This window comes from Anomaloglossus baeobatrachus, chromosome 4, assembly GCF_048569485.1.
Source record: "Anomaloglossus baeobatrachus isolate aAnoBae1 chromosome 4, aAnoBae1.hap1, whole genome shotgun sequence".
NCBI lineage: Eukaryota > Metazoa > Chordata > Amphibia > Anura > Aromobatidae > Anomaloglossus > Anomaloglossus baeobatrachus.
Window position 1 is genome coordinate 232,087,737 of NC_134356.1, and position 21,758 is coordinate 232,109,494.

General features: G+C 46.2%; 1 protein-coding gene across 1 annotated transcript in view; it reads right to left on the reverse strand.

The window, feature by feature from the left end:
• The window catches only part of APPL2 (adaptor protein, phosphotyrosine interacting with PH domain and leucine zipper 2), a 75,735-nt gene extending 54,831 nt beyond the window's left edge, over nucleotides 1-20,904 (reverse strand). The window contains exons 1-3 of the mRNA XM_075344740.1: nucleotides 20,810-20,904; nucleotides 17,067-17,126; nucleotides 10,269-10,340 (exon numbers count right to left, since the gene is read on the reverse strand). Coding sequence (XP_075200855.1) covers nucleotides 10,269-10,340; nucleotides 17,067-17,126; nucleotides 20,810-20,833 — 156 coding nt within the window. The 5' untranslated portion in view covers nucleotides 20,834-20,904. The remainder of the gene's footprint in view (nucleotides 1-10,268; nucleotides 10,341-17,066; nucleotides 17,127-20,809) is intronic.
• Between the last annotated feature and the right edge of the window lie 854 nt (nucleotides 20,905-21,758).

A 21,758-nucleotide genomic window follows, 5' to 3' on the forward strand; every position in this document is an offset into this window, starting at 1 on the left:
CAAAAACGAGAAGCAAATGTTCTTTAGATAGCTTTACTAAATGAAGGGAATTTTGTTTACTTACCGTAAATTCCTTTTCTTCTAGCTCCTATTGGGAGACCCAGACAATTGGTGTATAGCTTCTGCCTCCGGAGGCCACACAAAGTATTACACTTTAAAAAGTGTAACCCCTCCCCTCTGCCTATACACCCTCCCGTGCATCACGGGCCCATCAGTTTTAGTGCCAAAGCAGGAAGGAGGAAACTTATAAATTGGTCTAAGGTAAATTCAATCCGAAGGATGTTCGGAGAACTGAAACCATGAACCAAAAGAACAATTCAACATGAACAACATGTGTACACAAAAGAACAACAGCCCGAAGGGAATAGGGGCGGGTGCTGGGTCTCCCAATAGGAGCTAGAAGAAAAGGAATTTACGGTAAGTAAACAAAATTCCCTTCTTTGTCGCTCCATTGGGAGACCCAGACAATTGGGACGTCCAAAAGCAGTCCCTGGGTGGGTAAAAGAATACCTCGATAAAAAGAGCCGAAAACGGCCCCCTCTTACAGGTGGGCAACCTCCGCCTGAAGGACTCGCCTACCTAGGCTGGCATCTGCCGAAGCATAGGCATGCACCTGATAGTGTTTCGTGAAAGTGTGCAGACTCGACCAGGTAGCCGCCTGACACACCTGCTGAGCCGTAGCCTGGTGCCGCAATGCCCAGGATGCACCTACGGCTCTGGTAGAATGGGCTTTCAGCCCTGATGGAATCGGAAGCCCAGAAGAACGGTAGGCTTCAAGAATCGGTTCCTTGATCCACCGAGCCAAGGTTGACTTGGAAGCCTGCGACCCCTTACGCTGGCCAGCGACAAGGACAAAAAGCGCATCAGAACGGCGCAGGGGCGCCGTGCGAGAAATGTAGAGCCGGAGTGCTCTCACCAGATCTAACAAGTGCAAATCCTTTTCACATTGGTGAACTGGATGAGGGCAAAAAGAAGGTAAGGAGATATCCTGATTGAGATGAAAAGGGGATACCACCTTAGGGAGAAATTCCGGGACCGGACGCAGAACCACCTTATCCTGGTGAAACACCAGGAAGGGGGCTTTGCATGACAGCGCTGCTAGCTCAGACACTCTCCGAAGTGATGTGACTGCCACTAGGAAGGCCACCTCCTGCGAAAGGCGTGATAGAGAGACATCTCGCATCGGCTCGAAAGGTGGTTTCTGAAGAGCCGTTAGCACCCTGTTAAGATCCCAGGGTTCCAGCGGACGCTTGTAAGGTGGGACTATGTGGCAAACTCCCTGCAGGAACGTGCGGACCTGCGGAAGCCTGGCTAGACACTTTTGAAAAAACACGGAAAGCGCCGATACTTGTCCCTTGAGAGAGCCGAGAGACAAACCCTTGTCCATTCCGGATTGAAGGAAAGAAAGAAAAGTGGGTAAGGCAAACGGCCAGGGGGTAAAACCCTGATCAGCGCACCAGGATAAGAAGATCCTCCAAGCCCTGTGATAGATCTTGGCGGACGTTGGTTTCCTGGCCTGTCTCATGGTGGCAATGACATCTTGAGATAACCCTGAGGACGCTAGGAGCCAGGACTCAATGGCCACACAGTCAGGTTGAGGGCCGCAGAATTCAGATGGAAAAATGGCCCTTGAGACAGCAAGTCTGGACGGTCTGGGAGTGCCCACGGTTGACCCACCGTGAGGTGCCACAGATCCGGGTACCACGACCTCCTCGGCCAGTCTGGAGCGACGAGGATGGCGCGGCGGCAGTCGGACCTGATCTTGCGTAACACTCTGGGCAGCAGTGCCAGAGGAGGAAATACATAAGGCAGTCGAAACTGCGACCAATCCTGAACTAATGCGTCCGCCGCCAGAGCTCTGTGATCTTGAGACCGTGCCATGAATGCCGGGACTTTGTTGTTGTGCCGAGACGCCATGAGGTCGACGTCCGGCGTTCCCCAGCGGCAACAGATCTCTTGAAACACGTCCGGGTGAAGAGACCATTCCCCTGCGTCCATGCCCTGGCGACTGAGAAAGTCTGCTTCCCAGTTTTCTACGCCCGGGATGTGAACTGCGGAGATGGTGGAGGCTGTGGCTTCCGCCCACAGCAGAATCCGCCGAACTTCTTGGAAGGCTTGACGACTGCGTGTGCCGCCCTGGTGGTTGATGTACGCGACCGCCGTGGCGTTGTCCGACTGTATTCGGATCTGCCTGCCCTCCAGCCACCGCTGGAACGCCTTTAGGGCTAGATACACTGCCCTTATCTCCAGAACATTGATCTGAAGGGAGGACTCTGTCGGAGTCCAGGTTCCCTGAGCCCTGTGGTGGAGGAAGACCGCTCCCCACCCTGACAGACTCGCGTCCGTCGTGACCACAGCCCAGGATGGGGGCAGGAAGGATTTTCCCTTCGACAAGGAAGTGGGAAGAAGCCACCACTGAAGAGAGGTTTTGGCTGCCAGTGAAAGAGAGACGTTCCTGTCTAGGGACGTCGACCTCCTGTCCCATTTGCGGAGAATGTCCCATTGAAGTGGACGCAGATGAAACTGCGCAAAGGGAACTGCCTCCATTGCTGCCACCATCTTCCCTAGGAAGTGCATGAGGCGCCTCAAGGGGTGTGACTGGGCCCGAAGGAGAGATTGCACCCCTGTCTGCAGTGAACGCTGTTTGTCCAGCGGAAGCTTCACTATCGCTGAGAGAGTATGAAACTCCATCCCGAGGTAAGTCAGTGATTGGGTCGGTGTCAATTTTGACTTTGGGAAATTGATGATCCACCCGAACCTCTGGAGAGTCTCCAGAGCAATGGTCAGGCTGTGTTGACATGCCACCCGGGAGGGTGCCTTGACTAGAAGATCGTCTAAGTAAGGGATCACCGAGTGGCCCTGAGAGTGTAGGACCGCCACCACTGCTGCCATGACCTTGGTGAAGACCCGTGGGGCTGTCGCCAGGCCGAAAGGCAGTGCCACGAACTGAAGGTGTTCGTCCCCGATGGCGAAACGCAGGAAGCGTTGATGCTCTGGTGCAATCGGCACATGGAGATAAGCATCCCTGATGTCGATTGATGCTAGGAAGTCTCCTTGGGACATCGAGGCGATGACAGAGCGGAGAGATTCCATCCGGAACCGTCTGGTTCTCACGTGTCTGTTGAGCAGTTTGAGGTCCAGAACGGGACGGAATGATCCGTCCTTTTTTGGCACCACGAACAAGTTGGAGTAAAAACCGCGACCACGTTCTTGAAGGGGAACGAGGATCACAACTCCTTCTGCCTTCAGAGTGTTCACCGCCTGAAAAAGTGCATCGGCTCGCTCGGGGGGCGGAGATGTTCTGAAGAAACGAGTCGGAGGACGAGAACTGAGCTCTATCCTGTAACCGTGAGACAGAATGTCTCTTACCCATCGGTCTTTGACATGTGGCCACCAGGCGTCGCAAAAGCGGGAGAGCCTGCCACCGACCGAGGATGCGGTTTGGGGAGGCCGAAAGTCATGAGGAGGCCGCCTTGGAGGCGGTTCCTCCGGCGGTCTTTGTAGGACGTGACTTAGACCGCCATGCAGAAGAGTTCCTCTGGCCCTTCTCTGACCTGTTGGACGTGGAGGAATGGGACCTGGCTGAGGGCCGAAAGGACCGAAACCTCGGTTGTATTTTTCGTTGCTGAGGTCTGTTTGGTTTGGACTGGGGTAAGGACGAGTCCTTTCCCTTGGATTGTTTAATAATTTCGTCCAATTGCTCGCCAAACAAACGGTCGCCAGAAAATGGCAAACCGGTTAAGAACTTCTTGGAAGCAGAGTCTGCCTTCCATTCGCGTAGCCACATGGCCCTGCGGACTGCCACCGAATTGGCGGATGCTACCGCTGTACGGCTCGCAGAGTCCAGGACGGCGTTCATGGCGTAGGACGAAAAGGCCGACGCCTGAGAAGTCAAAGACACAACTTGCGGAGCAGAGGTACGTGTGACCGCATTAATCTCAGACAGACAAGCTGAGATAGCTTGGAGTGCCCACACGGCTGCAAAGGCCGGAGCAAAAGACGCGCCTATGGCTTCATAGATGGATTTCATCAGGAGCTCTATTTGCCTGTCAGTGGCATCCTTGAGCGATGAACCATCTGCCACTGATACTACGGATCTAGCCGCCAGTCTAGAGACTGGAGGATCCACCTTGGGACACTGAGCCCAACCCTTAACTACGTCAGGGGGGGAAGGGGTAACGTGTGTCATTAAGGCGCTTAGTAAAGCGCTTGTCCGGAAATGCTCTGTGCTTCTGGACAGCATCTCTGAAGTTAGAGTGATCGAAAAACGCACTCCGTGTACGTTTGGGAAACCTAAACTGGTGCTTCTCCTGCTGCGAAGCCGACTCCTGTATAGGTGGAGTTGGGGGAGAAAGATCTAGCACCTCGTTGATGGACGCTATAAGGTCATTTACTATGGCGTCCCCTTCAGGTGTATCTAGATTGAGAGCAACGTCAGGATCAGAGCCCTGAGCTGCGACCTCAGCTTCATCCTCCAGAGAGTCCTCATGCTGAGACCCCGAACAGCGTGATGAAGTCGGGGAAGGTTCCCAGCGAGCCCGCTTAGCCGGTCTGGGACTGCGGTCCGTGTCGGAGTCCTCACCGTGGGACCTAGGTGTCACCCCAGGAGCACTTTGCTGCGCCGACCGAGAGGGGCCTGGGGGCGATGAACTCACAGTGCCCTGGGCCTGTGTTACCGATCTGGACTGCAAGGCTTCTAGTATCTTAGCAGACCATTTGTCCATAGACTGAGCCATGGACTGTGAAAGCGACTCAGAGAGTTTCTCAGCCAAAACTGCAAACTCTGTCCCTGCCACCTGGACAGTGGAAGCCGGCGGTTCTACCTGAGCCGAGGGTCCCACCAGTGCCCGAGGCTCCGGCTGAGTGAGTGCCACAGGGGCCGAGCATTGCACACAGTGAGGGTAGGTGGAACCTGCAGGTAACATAGCCGCACAAGAGGTACAGGTTGCAAAATAAGCCTTTGCCTTGGCACCCTTGCTCTTTGCGGACGACATGCTGTTGTCTCCTCTGAGAGTGATCAGTGAGGGTATATAGCCAAAAGCAAAATAATGCGGCCGAACAGAGAAAATGTATAATATATATATATATATATATATATATATATATATATATATATATATATATATATATATATATATATATATATATATATATATATATATATATATATATATATATATATATATATATATATATACACACACTTCGGCACCCTAGGGGGGCCAGCACCTGGTAACCGGTGTGGCTTACCGACCGCCCAAAGCGGTTGTGTGTCCACCAGATTCCCCGCCTGGGCCTCCCAGAGCTGCAGAGCTCGTTCTGAAATCCTCCACCGGCAGAAGTGATTGTAACAATGGCTGCCAGAGTTCTCAGGGGACGAGGGAGCCGTGGGCGGTGACTAATAAAGTGCGGGAATCTGGTGCCCCACAGTGCTCAGTGAGGGGGGAGGAGAACACCTAAGTATGCTCCAGCCCTCACTGCCGACGTCCAGTCGACCGTCCCGCCCTTACCCCTGACTGGCAGGCCCGGGGGCGGGAGTTATGGTACTAGGCCGCAGAAGCCGGGGACTAAATTTAATAACGCGGCCGACGAACAGGCGCGGTCGGCGCGGTAGTCCCGGTCGTCACAGAAAAACAGCAGCCGCTGCAGCGTCTGTAACACAGGCGCTCCGTGCGCCGTCCCCAAGGGGACACAGAGTACCTTTTAGATGCAGGGCCTGTCCCTGATGATACCCAGTCTCCTGTCCGTCAGATTCCCCCAGGGGCTGCGGAGGGAGCCCGGTCCTAGTGAAAGGTGACCGGTTAGGATCCCACTTCTCCCAGAGCCTCTAAGGGATGGGGAAGGAAAACGGCATGTGGCTCCAGCCTTTGTACCCGCAATGGGTACCTCAACCTTGACAGCACCGCCGACTTAGTGGGGTGAGAAGGGAGCATGCCGGGGGCCCCGTGGGGGCCCTCTTTTCTTCCATCCGATACAATCAGCAGCTGCTGCTGACTAAAATGTGGAGCTTGCGTGAATGTGTGCCTCCTTCAACACAAAGCATAAAACTGATGGGCCCGTGATGCACGGGAGGGTGTATAGGCAGAGGGGAGGGGTTACACTTTTTAAAGTGTAATACTTTGTGTGGCCTCCGGAGGCAGAAGCTATACACCAATTGTCTGGGTCTCCCAATGGAGCGACAAAGAAAGTATCTATTTTATCACATGGCTTCTTGGCCATATAAAAGTCTGCCTGCATACATTTAGATCACACTCCTATATAATAAGCCAACAGAGATCAAGAAACCCTACAAATCTCCTAGAGATAGTAATGTCATTGGCAACTACAATCTACAACCATGGATTCTCTCTTCGGCTACCCATAACAAGCTGTGCATATGACTACATCATTATTTAGAAAACAAACAGTTTATCTATGGAATCTATATACAGTATTATATTATATATACACACACACACACACACACACACACACACAGTACAGACCAAACGTTTGGACACACCTTCTCATTCAAAGAGTTTTCTTTATTTTCATGACTCTGAAAATTGTAGACTCACATTGAAGGCATCAAAACTATGAATTGACACATGTGGAGTGAAATACTTAACAAAAAAGTGTGAAACAACTGAAAATATGTCTTATATTCTAGGTTCTGCAAAGTAGCCACCTTTTGCTTCGATTACTGCTTTGCACTCTTGGCATCTTTTTATCGTGCAAGCAGGGGGAGAAGGTGAGCTGTGATCATTATCCAATATAAATAGATGATCCTTTTAGTCTATAAATAGATGGCAACCTTTGCATGTAATCATGTCTGTGATGATAAAGAGAGCACTGCGGAGAAGCAATTTTCACAGAACAGGAAGTGCATCCTAATGTGAAGCTCAGTGGTCAAAGTAAAAACTGCAAGATTTCAGGATTTTTTTAAAAAAATATTATATAATATATATATATATATATATATATATATATATATATATATATATATATATATATATATATATATATATATATTTAAATTTAATAAAGATCATTTTTGTTGAAATATTCCCCGTTAGCTTGGAAAGTCTATGGGCAGCATGTTCTAGAACAAGAGAATCTGAGCAATTTGGTATCCAAAAGACTAAAGGAAAAGATTCCGTGCAGTACGAGGGGCTGCTGATAAGTCTTTGGCTTTGTAATTTTTTTTGTTTCTATTTTAAACAAATGTTATATCACATGAAAGCCTTATGTGTCTAATATATGTTTTCAAAATGTTGTGTTTGTTGCTTATGGTAACCGTGTTCTATGCACACGAGGAAAAAAATGGCGGAGTCTAATGCGATATTCACAGCAACTGAGAGCAGAGGAGTGATAAAATTCTTGTTTCTTCAAGGAAAGTCGGCGAAGGATATTCATGGTGATAAGTCGCAGACATTGGGGGATCAATGCTCTTCATATTCCACAGTTAAGAACTGGGTTGTCAAATTTAAAATGGGCCAGTTCAGCACCAATGATGAGGAACGTCCTGGACGACCGAGAGTGGTGGTTGTTCCGGAGATCAGCGATGCTGTGCACAACCTCATATTGGAGAACCGATGAATTTCAGTTAAAGCAATAGCAGACATCATGGGGATTTCCCGTGAACAGGCTTGTGTCATTATCCACGAACATATGATTATGAGGAAGCTATCTGCAACATGGGTCCCCAAATGTTTGACAACAGATCAGGGAAGCATGTGAGTGAAAACGTCCTACTCCATTTCTCAGCGTTTCTGGACTGATAAGAACTTCCTGGATCGACTGGTCACTATGGATGAGACCTGGATTTCTATGACCCTAAAAACAAGGAGCAGTCAAAAGAGTGGAGGGACAGTGGTTCTCCTTGTCCAAAGAAGTTCAGGGCGCAAAAATCAGCCACTAAGGTGATGGCGTCTAAGTTCTGGGATAAAGAGGGCGTACTGCTAGTGGACTACCTTCAAAAGAGTTCCACCATCAATGCAAGATATTACATTGAACTTTTGGACCAATTGAAGGCAGCTCTGAAGGCCAAAAGGCAAGGAAAGCTGTCCAAAGGAATCTTGTTCCTGCAAGACAACACCTCCGCTCACACTGCAAAACTGAGAGCTGGGCTACCAGCTAGTTGACCATCAACTTTATTCACCAGATCTAGCTCTCTCCGACTATCATCTGGTTGCAAACCTAAGGAAACACCTCAAGGGTATCAAATTTCACACCATTTCTGATGCCATGGCTGCCACGATGCCTGGTTTGAAGCACAACCGAAATACTTTTTGCTAGGGTTACAGAACTTGGTATACCGATGTAAGAAATGTTTTGACATCAGTGGAGAGTATGTGGAATAAATGTAAAGTTTCATCATCCTCTCTCGTTTCTTTCCGGGTAAAGCCAAAGACTTTTCAGCAGCCTCTCGTATAAGAGTGCATTCACAGTGAAGTGAAGTATCGGTATGGGGGTCAGATTTATTTTTTCCCCACCAGACAGTTCACTGGCCCATTGAGTAGGTCTTATTTTGATCCTGAAAATGGGATCAGAATAAGACTTCCTCTGAAGTTCACAGATCTCATTTTTGGATTTGTCGTTATAACGAACATCTGAATAAATTAAGTTTAGTCAACGGGTTCATGTGCTGTCTGATACAAAAATCGGGTAGCACATGGACATTTCAGACGGATTTGTGAATCCAGCTTAGCTTGTATTATATTCATTGAAATCTCTACTAATTCTGGGGTGTCCATTGGGCAGAGTTACTTAAAGGGGTTGTACAGTCTAAAGTGATAAGTTTGCGGTCACTATACATGACTGAAAATGTATGCATCCTCCCTGAACACACACCGTGAGGATTTTTGGTTTCTGAGTCGGGAATAGTGATTAGTGGTCACGTGACCACAATTATGCGATATGCATTTTCCCGGCCAGAACACGAATAGTGGGTGCGACCTCACTCCATAAAAATGTATTGAGCAAGGCCGTGCCCAATGGATGGCCACGCCTACTAGACAGGCTCCCACTGGATAGCCACACGCACTAGATGGCCACACGCATTAGACAGCTGCGCCCACTAGATGGCCATGCGCAGTAGACTGATGCGCCCACTAGATGGCCACGCCTACTAGACTGGGGCTCCCACTGGATGGTCACTCGCACTAGACAGATGCGCCCACTAGATAGCCATGCGCAGTAGATGGATGCACCCACTAGATGGCCATGCGCACTAGACTGATGCGCCCACTGGAAGGCAATGCGCACTAGACTGATGTGCCCACTCTGTACACTTGTACTGGGTGAGGCCACGACAACTAGTCGAGTTCTGGCCGGAAACATACATACCACATACTGATTGTCACATGACTGCCATTCTCGGCTCAGAAATGGGCAAATCCTCACAGTGTGTGTGCAATGTGTGATTCATAAGTCTGTAGTCACAGAGTATATATCGGGAATTTCAATTAAAAAAAGTTTAACCCTTTGCCACAAAACTGGAGTATACATCAATCTGCTCATCTCCTCCTGCTCTATACCATGCGGCTGTCTGATCAGACTGTATTTACAACGTGATCGGTCCCTCTCTGGATAGTCCTAACCCCAGAAGTTAACATTCACCCAACTTCTTAGGATAGATTCTATATATTCTATTTTTCTATCGATCATTTGTATACAACTGTGTTTTCTAATGGCACAAAAGATTTACTTCCAGCTGCTATACAAACAAAAAAAAATTGTATTTCACTCATAGATTTCCTTTAAAATAGCAAATATCCAACTAGAGGCTGTACAAAACTACTTCAAGCTTTTTATCTCCAGCTGAGGCGCAAAAAGCATTTTCACGTCTACTAGTCATGAATCATTTTGCGGCGAACAATTATTAGCACTTGTCCTAGAAATCACAAGCATGAACAATAACATGCAATAAAAGCCGATCATAGACCTTAGGGGTCTGGGGTTACACTTCGATGATTAAATGAGGTTCTATTTTTGAGTGATGTATGAAAATCACCCACAGCTTTAAATACTAGGTACAAACCGTTCCAAGGCAAATAATCCTGCCTACAAGGTAAACCTGGTAAAAGGTATTTGAGGAGGAGTGGTAAAAAGTTATTTACTGGCGAGAACAAGTGTCAAGTGGTGACGTGCAGGTTATCACGTGTAAGATGTGCTGCAGCAGCTTTAGCAGTGAGGATTATAAATAAATGTAAGAATTACTTTCAAAAGTCACTCTGTATAACTCATACCATTTTACTATTAAACAGAAGGAATGAAATAGCACTGACCTCATTTACTACATTTGCAAAACACTGTAGAGTCGATATGACTTCTTCATCTCCTTTCCCCAGGGCAAAATTCTAAAAAGAATTGCAGAAAACAAAGAGCAAGAACGATTTATATCACAGATTCAAAGACAAGAAAATTACTAATATAAATACTGATCTATGTTCCTTGCCTTGTGGGTACATGTCAGAGGGGCATTCTCAGCATGATAGATTGAGGTGTTACCAAAGTGTTTGTCAAAAGAAGCCACTTTGCAATTTACATCTTATTAAAATGCTTCTTCTTTCTCAAGAATAGAGAGATTATTACGGTAATTCTAATGTGAAATTCTAAGGTTTCTGCCTTCCTCTGAAATCCATCACTAATGGATCCTTACAATTTCAGTGTCCCTGAGTTCCTCTGAAACTAGAGCGGAGAGTGCACAGTTGGGCCAGCAGCAGTTCTATGCGCTGGCCCAAACTGTTACTCATCAGGAGCGCACCCTTCCCCAACAAGCATGAGGCTGAGTGGTGAGCTCCTAAAGGGCTATCTGGGGACAACTGTTTAAAATAAGCATTAAATGTGCCTATAAGGACACAAGTAAAATATATCTTTGTACCGTGTTAGCCAGTAGAGATAAAAAAAATTGTAATTGCAAGCTTTCGAGACTACTCAGGTCTCTTCATCAGGCATGGTATAACACAAAATCTGAAGAGTCACATATTTATACACAACAGGACATAGAAAAGTGCAGTAAAAAAAAACAAAAAAAAAACAAAGTTATATAAAACAGAACTCTCTCTTTGGCAGGGGGCAAACTGTTGTGGCCATAAATGTTGCTGCAGTTCAGTGTGAAAGTTTTATTGTCCTTTGATAAGGGTCTGGTCCAGGGCTGTGACACGCTCGGATGCTCTGAGGAACACATTTCTTAATTGATGTAAAAAGACATGAATCCATGTGACACATTCATTCCTTCTCTGAATGTGTCAAAGGTCATCATAAGTTTGTACTCCCATAGCCTCCTATCTCTCTGGGACTTGAAGTTTCCTTTCAATACCAGCAATTTCATGTCCATGATGCTGTGGTCTGGGTTATAGAAATGTTTGGCCACAGGTAGATCCATCCTTTTTTCTCTAATTGTGTGGCGGTGAGAATTCATCCTTGTCCTGAGCTGTTGTCCGGTCTCCCCTACATACAGACCCCCAGTTGGACATTTGGTACATATAATTAAGTACACCACATTAGTTGTGGTGCAGCTGAAGGTACCTGGGATCCTGTAGTCCTGATGTGATCTGGGAATCTTTATCTTGTCCGTTGTCAATATTAATGGACAGGTCTTACATTTTTTCTGGTTGCAGGGAAATGTTCCTGTTGTTGTTGGAGAGGACAGGGAGCTTCTGACAATGATGCTTCTTAGATTCGGGGGCTGTCTAAAACACAGAAGTGGGGGGTCTGGAAAAATAGATTTTAACCGGGCATCTTTTTGCAGTAATGGTTGTAGTTTCCGTGCAGCTCCTCTAAACACCTCCAGATGTGGATTGTAGGTGACTACAAGAGGGACCCGGTTGTTTTCTTCTTTAGTTTTATAATGTAGGAGATGGTTTCTTGATATTCTGGTGGCTCTTGTAATCTGGTTTTCAATTGTTCTTGGGTGGTAGCCTTGATTCAGAAAGGTCTTTCTGAGGCCCTCAAGGTGATTGTCTCTATCTGTAGTGTTGGAACATATCCGATTATACCTGATGGCCTGGCTGTATACAATAGAGTTTTTTATGTGTTTTGGATGAAAACTGTCCCATTTCAGGTATGTTGGACGGTCAATTGGCTTCTTGTACAGGGATGTCTCTATTTCATTGTTCCGTAGTTTAATGATGGTGTCCAAGAAGTGGATTTCAGTGCAGGAGTAGTTGAGTGTTAGGTTGATGGTGGGATGAAACTGATTAAAGTGTTCATGGAAGGTCTTCAGCTGCTCCTCAGACTCTGTCCAGATGATTAAAATATCGTCAATGTAACGGTAGTAGGCCAGAGGCCTGATAGGACAAGAGGATAAAAAGTCACTCTCAAGCTTGGCCATGAAAAGATTTGCATATTGTGGTGCCATTTTGCTTCCCATTGCAGTCCCAGTCTCCTGTAGATATATGTCATTGTCAAATGCAAAGTAATTATGGGTGAGGATGAATTTTGTAAGCTTCACCACAGAATTGGCATCAGTTCCTGTATTTTCCAGGAAAATTTTGCAAGCATTTAATCCATCCTGGTGTGGAATATTCGAGTACAAGGATTCCACATCCATGGTGGCAAGGATGGTTCCCTCTGGAAGAGGACCTATTGCTGATAGTTTTTTCAATAGGTCAGTAGTGTCCTGGATGTAGCTGGTTGTATCCCTTACCAAGGGTTTAAGGATACCCTCTACCCATCCAGAGACTTGTTCAGTGAGGGTGCCCACACATGAAATGATGGGTCTTCCTGGGTTTCCAGATTTGTGAATTTTGGGAAGCATGTAGAATGTGCCTATTCTTGGACTCACCGGTATCAGTTCATCAGTTCTTATGGATATGTCAGGCAGACAAGAGGCCAACTTGTTAAGTTCCTTGTAATAGTCCTGTGTAGGGTCAGACTCCAATTTCTTATAGTAGCGTGTGTCCATCAGTTGTCTGTGTGCTTCCTTCATGTAGTCTGATTTGTTCATCATGACTATTGCACCCCCCTTGTCTGCAGTTATCATTGTTATCATTAACAGTACAAGACAGACTGGTATAATATGCAGACAAGGGGGGTGCAATAGTCATGATGAACAAATCAGACTACATGAAGGAAGCACACAGACAACTGATGGACACACGCTACTATAAGAAATTAGAGTCTGACCCTACACAGGACTATTACAAGGAACTTAACAAGTTGGCCTCTTGTCTGCCTGACATATCCATAAGAACTGATGAACTGATACCGGTGAGTCCAAGAATAGGCACATTCTACATGCTTCCCAAAATTCACAAATCTGGAAACCCAGGAAGACCCATCATTTCATGTGTGGGCACCCTCACTGAACAAGTCTCTGGATGGGTAGAGGGTATCCTTAAACCCTTGGTAAGGGATACAACCAGCTACATCCAGGACACTACTGACCTATTGAAAAAAACTATCAGCAATAGGTCCTCTTTCAGAGGGAACCATCCTTGCCACCATGGATGTGGAATCCTTGTACTCGAATATTCCACACCAGGATGGATTAAATGCTTGCAAAATTTTCCTGGAAAATACAGGAACTGATGCCAATTCTGTGGTGAAGCTTACAAAATTCATCCTCACCCATAATTACTTTGCATTTGACAATGACATATCTACAGGAGACTGGGACTGCAATGGGAAGCAAAATGGCACCACAATATGCAAATCTTTTCATGGCCAAACTTGAGAGTGACTTTTTATCCTCTTGTCCTATCAGGCCTCTGGCCTACTACCGTTACATTGACGATATTTTAATCATCTGGACAGAGTCTGAGGAGCAGCTGAAGACCTTCCATGAACACTTTAATCAGTTTCATCCCACCATCAACCTAACACTCAACTACTCCTGCACTGAAATCCACTTCTTGGACACCATCATTAAACTACGGAACAATGAAATAGAGACATCCCTGTACAAGAAGCCAATTGACCGTCCAACATACCTGAAATGGGACAGTTTTCATCCAAAACACATAAAAAACTCTATTGTATACAGCCAGGCCATCAGGTATAATCGGATATGTTCCAACACTACAGATAGAGACAATCACCTTGAGGGCCTCAGAAAGACCTTTCTGAATCAAGGCTACCACCCAAGAACAATTGAAAACCAGATTACAAGAGCCACCAGAATATCAAGAAACCATCTCCTACATTATAAAACTAAAGAAGAAAACAACCGGGTCCCTCTTGTAGTCACCTACAATCCACATCTGGAGGTGTTTAGAGGAGCTGCACGGAAACTACAACCATTACTGCAAAAAGATGCCTGGTTAAAATCTATTTTTCCAGACCCCCCACTTCTGTGTTTTAGGCAGCCCCCGAATCTAAGAAGCATCATTGTCAGAAGCTCCCTGTCCTCTCCAACAACAACAGGAACATTTCCCTGCAACCAGAAAAAATGTAAGACCTGTCCATTAATATTGACAACGGACAAGATAAAGATTCCCAGATCACATCAGGACTACAAGATCCCAGGTACCTTCAGCTGCACCACAACTAATGTGGTGTACTTAATTATATGTACCAAATGTCCAACTGGGGGTCTGTATGTAGGGGAGACCGGACAACAGCTCAGGACAAGGATGAATTCTCACCGCCACACAATTAGAGAAAAAAGGATGGATCTACCTGTGGCCAAACATTTCTATAACCCAGACCACAGCATCATGGACATGAAATTGCTGGTATTGAAAGGAAACTTCAAGTCCCAGAGAGATAGGAGGCTATGGGAGTACAAACTTATGATGACCTTTGACACATTCAGAGCAGAAATGAATGTGTCACATGGATTCATGTCTTTTTACATCAATTAAGAAATGTGTTCCTTTGACCATCCGAGCGTGTCACAGCCCTGGACCAGAACCTTATCAAAGGACAATAAAACTTTCACACTGAACTGCAGCAAAATTTATGGCCACAACAGTTTGCCCCCTGCCAAAGAGATAGTTCTGTTTTATATAACTTGTTTTTTTTTTTTGTTTTTTTTTTACTGCACTTTTCTATGTCCTGTTGTGTATAAATATGTGACTCTTCAGATTTTGTGTTATACCATGCCTGATGAAGAGACCTGAGTAGTCTCGAAAGCTTGCAATTATTACCATCTTTTCAGTTAGCCATTAAAAGGTATCAACCACTGAGGACTCTCAGTTCTTTTAAACAATTTTTTTTATAAGGACACAGATATCTGCTTATACTATATATTCTAAAGTAATAAGCATTATTTTAATCTTTATCAAAATTGCTTTGTAAGGAATGACGCAAAAACCATGAAAATATTAACTTATCTGTCGAATGCGGTAAACCACTGTGGGCAAAGTTCTTTCTCCCATTGTACCTGCTACTTAACCATGTTTAGTTGTACTTGTTTTGTATCTTATGTATTGTTATTGTGGTTTTTGAATGTACAGCACCCTGGAATGAGGGGAGCTATAGTAGGTGGTCATCAATACTTGAAAGAATACAAGGAACAAGGCGAAGAGGGAGACCAGCAACCCGATGGCTTGATACAATCGAGAAAACAGTGGAGAAGACCCTAGTAGACCTATCTAGGCTTGCACAAGATTTAACTCCCTACTACAGAACGTTCAGCCGTAAGGTCACCATGGTTCGAGATTGAGCTTAAGGCCGTTAAATAATAATAATACATAATATAAACAAATAATACCAACATGTGAAAATAACGTAGGACGTTCTCACGCAAATGGACAAAGTATTGTCCACAATACACCTGACGTCGAGAAAGAGGATCTTTGACATAATATCTGAGGGTAGAGTCATTGAAATAGAAAATCGAAAAAGCTGAAAAATATCAAAGACCTGAAAGTCAAAATTCAAAGGCTATGGCACAAGCTAGAAGTGGTGTAATCAGCACACTGTATGCAATCCCTAAAATCTATGGGGAGCACTTCTAACAACTCAATGTTGACAGAATCACCATCAGTCAACTACAGAGCGTATCTCTGCTTAAAGACATTGTACGCTGATACATTACAACATTCGAGAGGAAGAGGTTAAACCTAATGTGTAAACAAAGGCCAATATCTGGCAGTTGTGATTTTAAAGGGAACCTGTCAGCAGAAATTTTGTTTTAAACCTAAAAGTTTACCCTTCTGAAGCTCCTGGGCTGCATTCTAGCAAGGTTCCTATAGTTTTTGTGTCCCCCTTTAGACCAAATTAAATACTTTATAAAGTTGTACCTTTTGGTATGCAAATCTTCTAAATTATCCATGGGGGCGGGCTGTCTGGTGTCCGTTGCTGTCCCTCCTGCCGATTTACGCCGTCCCCTAACGCTCCATTTCATACCTCAGGACGCCGCCCAGTGCGCCCGAGGTCCCGCGCATGTGCCGTGCGACTGTACCGGGACTGTGCACTGTGTGACCGCTGGTTACGTGTTGCGCAGGCACGACATTATGGGCGGTGCTGTGATTGTCATCAGCAAGTGCTCGCCCATAATCTCGTGCCCGCACTTTCCCCTCTGCCTCCAGCGTTCTGTGCAAGCGCTTGCCAGATGACCCGAAATCACCTCTTTCCCATCTTGCCCTGGAGCAGGAAATAGATGGGAGGAGTGGAGCAGGACACCACTGGTTACGAAAGGTGACGTCGGGTCATCTGGCCAGCACTTGCGCAGAACGCTGGAGGCAGAGGGGAAAGGGCGGGCACGAGATTATGGGTGGGCACTTGCTCATGACAATCACAGCGCCGCCCATAATTTTGTGCCTGCGCAACATGTCACCAGCGGTCACACTGTGCACACAGTGCACAGTCCCGGTACAGTCGTACGACGCATGCGCGGGACGTCGGGCGCACTGGGCGACGTCCTGAGGTATGAAATGGAGCGTTAGGGGACGGCGTAAATCGGCAGGAGGGACCGCAACGGACACCAGACAGCCCGCCCCTATGGATAATTTAGAAGATTTGCATACCAAAAGGTACAACTTTATAAAGTATTTAATTTGGTCTAAAAGGGGGCACAAAAACTATAGGAACCTTGCTAGAATGCAGCCCACGAGCTGCAGAGGGGGAAACTTTTAGGTTTAGAGCAAAATTTCTACTGACAGGTTCCCTTTAAACCAATATTAGGAATACAGTACCTGTTTTTCATATGCAAGAAGTTGGCCAGAAAGTTGCTGGGTAGCCAAACACATTTCATTCTTGAAACGGAAAAAAGAAAAAAAAAAAAAAAAGACATGTTAACACAATGAGAATAAAACATTTTATCATGTAACACCATGATTTTATAAGTGACATTAATTGAGAAAAACAAAATTGATCCTGATGTTAATATTAGTAATGTAATTTTAGTTATTAACAAAAGGAGAGAAAATGCAAAAGGCACGTCAGTCAGGTGCAAAATCTGTTTCACAACAGTCTGCACACGTCTGTAGTTTATGGACAGAACAGAATTTCCATAAAGGTAAAATACCACACGTATATTTGTCAAGTGTACACCTCCACTCCACTGTGTTATGATCACAACAGCAGTCAGTGTATTAAAAGTGAGGATATAAATGAGGCGAATGCACCCTGGGTATGAAAGAATGCCCCTATGCAACCACACATACTGCACCTTAATAATAATTAGAATAACAACGAACAGGATGATTCTCATTTCTGGTTTTACAAGCAGTTTGGCATTACCTATTGTCTGCAAACCACACAAACAATAGCTTCTAATTCATTAACAAGAGTCTGTCACCCCCAAAATGGCAATTAAGCTAGCTAAACATGTATATAGGGCACGTAGCCCCTTTTATTAATCATGCCAGAAAAGTATAGCTTAATTTGAAGGGGTATTTCCATCTCCAAGATCCTATCCCAATATGAAGTAGGTGTAATAATATTATTATTATTATTATTATTAATAATAGTAAATACCTCCAATTAGAAATGTAGTAAAGTTCTCCTGAGTAGCTATGTTTCTTACCTGATGTGCAGGGCATTGCAGCTTAGGTATCCATGGATACATCCACTCATAGTAACATTTAGTTACTTATGGCCGTAACCATGGATACCCAAGCTGAAATGTCGTGCACATGAGGTAAGAGACATGGCTATATCAGGAGAGCTGTACTACATTTGTAATTGGCGGTATTTGCTAATATTAGTATTCTTATTACACCTACTACATATTGGGATAGGATCTGGGAGATGGGAATATCCCTTTAATATTAAATTAAAAATCAACTTGACTCATCTGATGTCTTATCCAAGGAGCCAGACATCAGAGCGCGCCTGCAGCCATTGACCGCGCGCCTGCACTGACACCATGAGCGCACTTCCAAAATCATGCAAAGTCAGTGTGCAGCTGTGCCGCCCCAGCAGAGGATCGAACCGCTCGGATCCGTGGGCAATATTGCCATTTTTCCTTTTAAATATTGTATCCTCTATAATTGTTACTTGTTTGTATATGTTTATGTATATGATATGTATATGTCCCTCCTGAATTGTAAAGCGCTGCGGAATATGTTGGCGCTATAGAAATAAAGATTATTATTATTATTATTATTATTAATATCTGTTCGTGGCTCGAGGGTCTCCGGACCCGGGAGCTTAGGGGTCACTCTAAAGTGAAAGGGGAATATTTACAGGGGGATGATAGTTCGTGACGTCACCCATGGTGTGCGGTAATTGGGAGTACCGCCGCTGCCATTGTTGGGAGTACCCGGGGTGATGAATTGGGGCAGCAAGGTGTTATTACCCTCCATGGGTAGGGGTATGCTCCAGGTCTCTGGATGGTGCTACTGGGTGTCGTGACAGGAGATCACTCATGTACTTACTCAGCCAATAAGCAGATGCTGACAACCGGTTAAACTCTCTCTAGGTGCCACTGTCTCTCTCGGGGCTCGTCCGGGTCCCGTCGCCTGCAGTGCTGCCTGGTGTTCTGTGACCTGCTTCCTGGCACAAAGTTGAGATTTACTGAAGTGGCCTAGTAGTTTGGAACTTGCCGGGCCCCACTCCCCACTGTGGCTAAGTGTGGGAGCCTATTCTTAGGGCTCACGCTTGAGATCTTGTGGGCTGCGTATCTGGAAGACCCTAACCCCCTCCTTGCGCTAGTGCCCCGATTCTGGAGCTAGTGAAAAGTCCATAAAAGCACCGCTCTCCGCAGGTTAATTGCCGGGTTGCCTGAAGCTTCTCCCCGACCTAGGGACCGTGTACCACGCCGTGCCTTCGGACCCGGACCGGAGATAGGACCAGGCTGCTGACCGTCCTCTTGACAGGTTCTAGGCACCTCGCCTCAATCCCCTGCGACAGGGGGTCCAACTCCTCTAGGCCCAGACACCGCCTGCAACCTAGACAGCTACTCTCGGGAGCCACCTCTCCCTCCTTCCTTCACTTCACTCTCCTTCACTTCACTCTCCTTCACTTCACTCTCCTTCACTTCACTCTCCTTCACTTCACTCTCACTCTCCTGACCCTCCCTTCCTGACCCCTAGGTGGGCGACTCTATTCCGCTCCAGCCGCCCACTGGTGTGTCTGGTGGGTGTGGTGCGAGGTGTAACTAGGATTTGTGAATGCTAATGGATGCAACACTACAGGATAGAGACCCAGAACCATGGGGGGGTTGAATACTGCACAGGTAGGACAGCTTGTGCAATACCCTATGACGACCTGAATAGTCCAGGGGCATCACACAGGCAAAAGACATAGCATTTGTTCTGGATATTAGAAGCATGTCAATCATTGTAAGGCATCAGCTTTATTATGCAAATCGGAGAGTGTGATGGAGCATCACATCAAGGAATACAAAGTGACCTCATTTGCATATCAAAGTAAAAGTTGAATTTTAATTAGATTTTAAGTTAAGATATACTTGTCTAGCATGATTTACATAAGGCTATGTGCCCTATATAAATGTTTAGGCAGCTGAATTGCCACTTGGGGGAGGGGGGGGGTCATCATCCCTTTAAAAAAAGCTCTCTCACATCTCACACTTTTGTATAGGGAGATGAGAGGCGCTAATAAGATTACACTGACAGGTATCTGCCAGGATGTGACAAGTTAAGAAATCATGTATCAGCATGCTGATACAGTTGAATTGGTGGGGCGATGTTAGCCCTGGCACCATGCCCCCTAGTGGCCGTGTGGTCTGCAGCCAATGGCGGTATGTCTCTGACTGTTAACTCACAAAATACTCAACAGTTATACCGTGTTTCCCCGATAGTAAGACACCCCCGATAGTAAGACGTAGTGGGGGTTTTGGGGGGGTCGGCTAATGTAAGACGTACCCCGAAAGTAAGACGTAGTAAAAATGTATTATTTTTTTTTTTTCTTCTTTACAGTACAGTTACAGCGGCCGAGCGCTCAGCTGAGAGCCCTGACATGCCGGCGGCAAAGCGCTCAGCTGAGCGCCCTAACATTCCGGCGGCCGAGCGCTCAGCTGAGAGCTGACACATGCCGGCGGTCTGGCGCTCAGCTGAACGCCCTGACATGCCGGCGGCTTAGCGCTCAGCTGAGAGCTAACACATGCCGGCGGTCGGGCGCTCAGCTGAGCGCCCTGACATGCCGGCGGCTTAGCGCTCAGCTGAGAGCTGACACATGCCGGCGGTCGGGCGCTCAGCTGAACGCTCGGCTACCGAGAAATGTTGAAATGTTGCAGTAATGTTGTCCGTGGTCCATCAGGACATTGCATGGAGACTTGCTGCGATTGCTGTGGGATTTTTTCCAATATAAGACATACCTCGAAAGTAAGACATAGTGGCACTTTTGGGGGTAAAAAGAATGTAAGGCACTGTCTTACTTTCGGGGAAACACGGTAGAAGCTCAATTTACCAGTCATGTTGAAAACAACCAAACCTATAACCCAGTGTGCAGACTTGTTTTCTCAGTAACTCACCTGAGCTCCATAAACTCTCTGCATAGTCTGAAGCAGTTGATTTGTATATTCTGTTAATGTTCCGGCATCTTCTTCAAAAACACTCAGGAGGGAGCGGGTCTATCAAAATGGGCAAAGAATAAAATAAAAATAAAGAAGAATATAAAACTTAAGTCTAATACCTGTAATACAAATTAGGCTATTGTAACTCAGAACTAGTACACAATAAATGTACACGGCCACGCAGTGTTTTCAGTAGGTTATGTAAAGAATAAATGTAAATTGCTATTATCAAAATAATAAAAGTATTCTTAAAAAGGGAATCTGCTAGCTGATTCATTCTGCCCGAACAACAGCTGACCAATCCATAAGGCTGGTACCATGCAGCTTCTCCTGACCCTGGTCCCTCAGACTGATTGTCAAGAGAAGCGGACCTGGGAAACACACATGAAGCAATAACAGACCTAGTCTCTGAATTATGCTGTCTTTAGCTTAAGGTGGTGTCACACATAGCGACGACGACAACGACGTCGCTGCTAAGTCACCATTTTCTGTGACGTAGCAGCGATGTCCCGTCGCTGTCGCTGTGTGTGACATCCAGCAACGAGCTGGCCCCTGCTGTGAGGTTGGCGGACATTGCTGAATGTCCTGCTTCATTTTTTGGACGTTGCTCTCCTGCTGTGAAGCACACATCACTGCGTGTGACAGCAAAAGAGTGACGAACTGAAGGAGCAGGGAGCAGGGAGCCGGCGTCTGGCAGCCTGCGGTAAGCTATAACCACGGTAAACATCGGGTAACCAAGAAGCCCTTTCCTTGGTTACCCGATATTTACCTTAGTTACTAGCGTCCGCCGCTCTCACGCTGCCAGTGCCGGCTCCCTGCATACGTAGCTGGAGTACACATCGGGTAATTAACCCGATGTGTACTCTGGTTAGGAGTGCAGGGATCAGGGAGCCGGCACTGGCAGTGT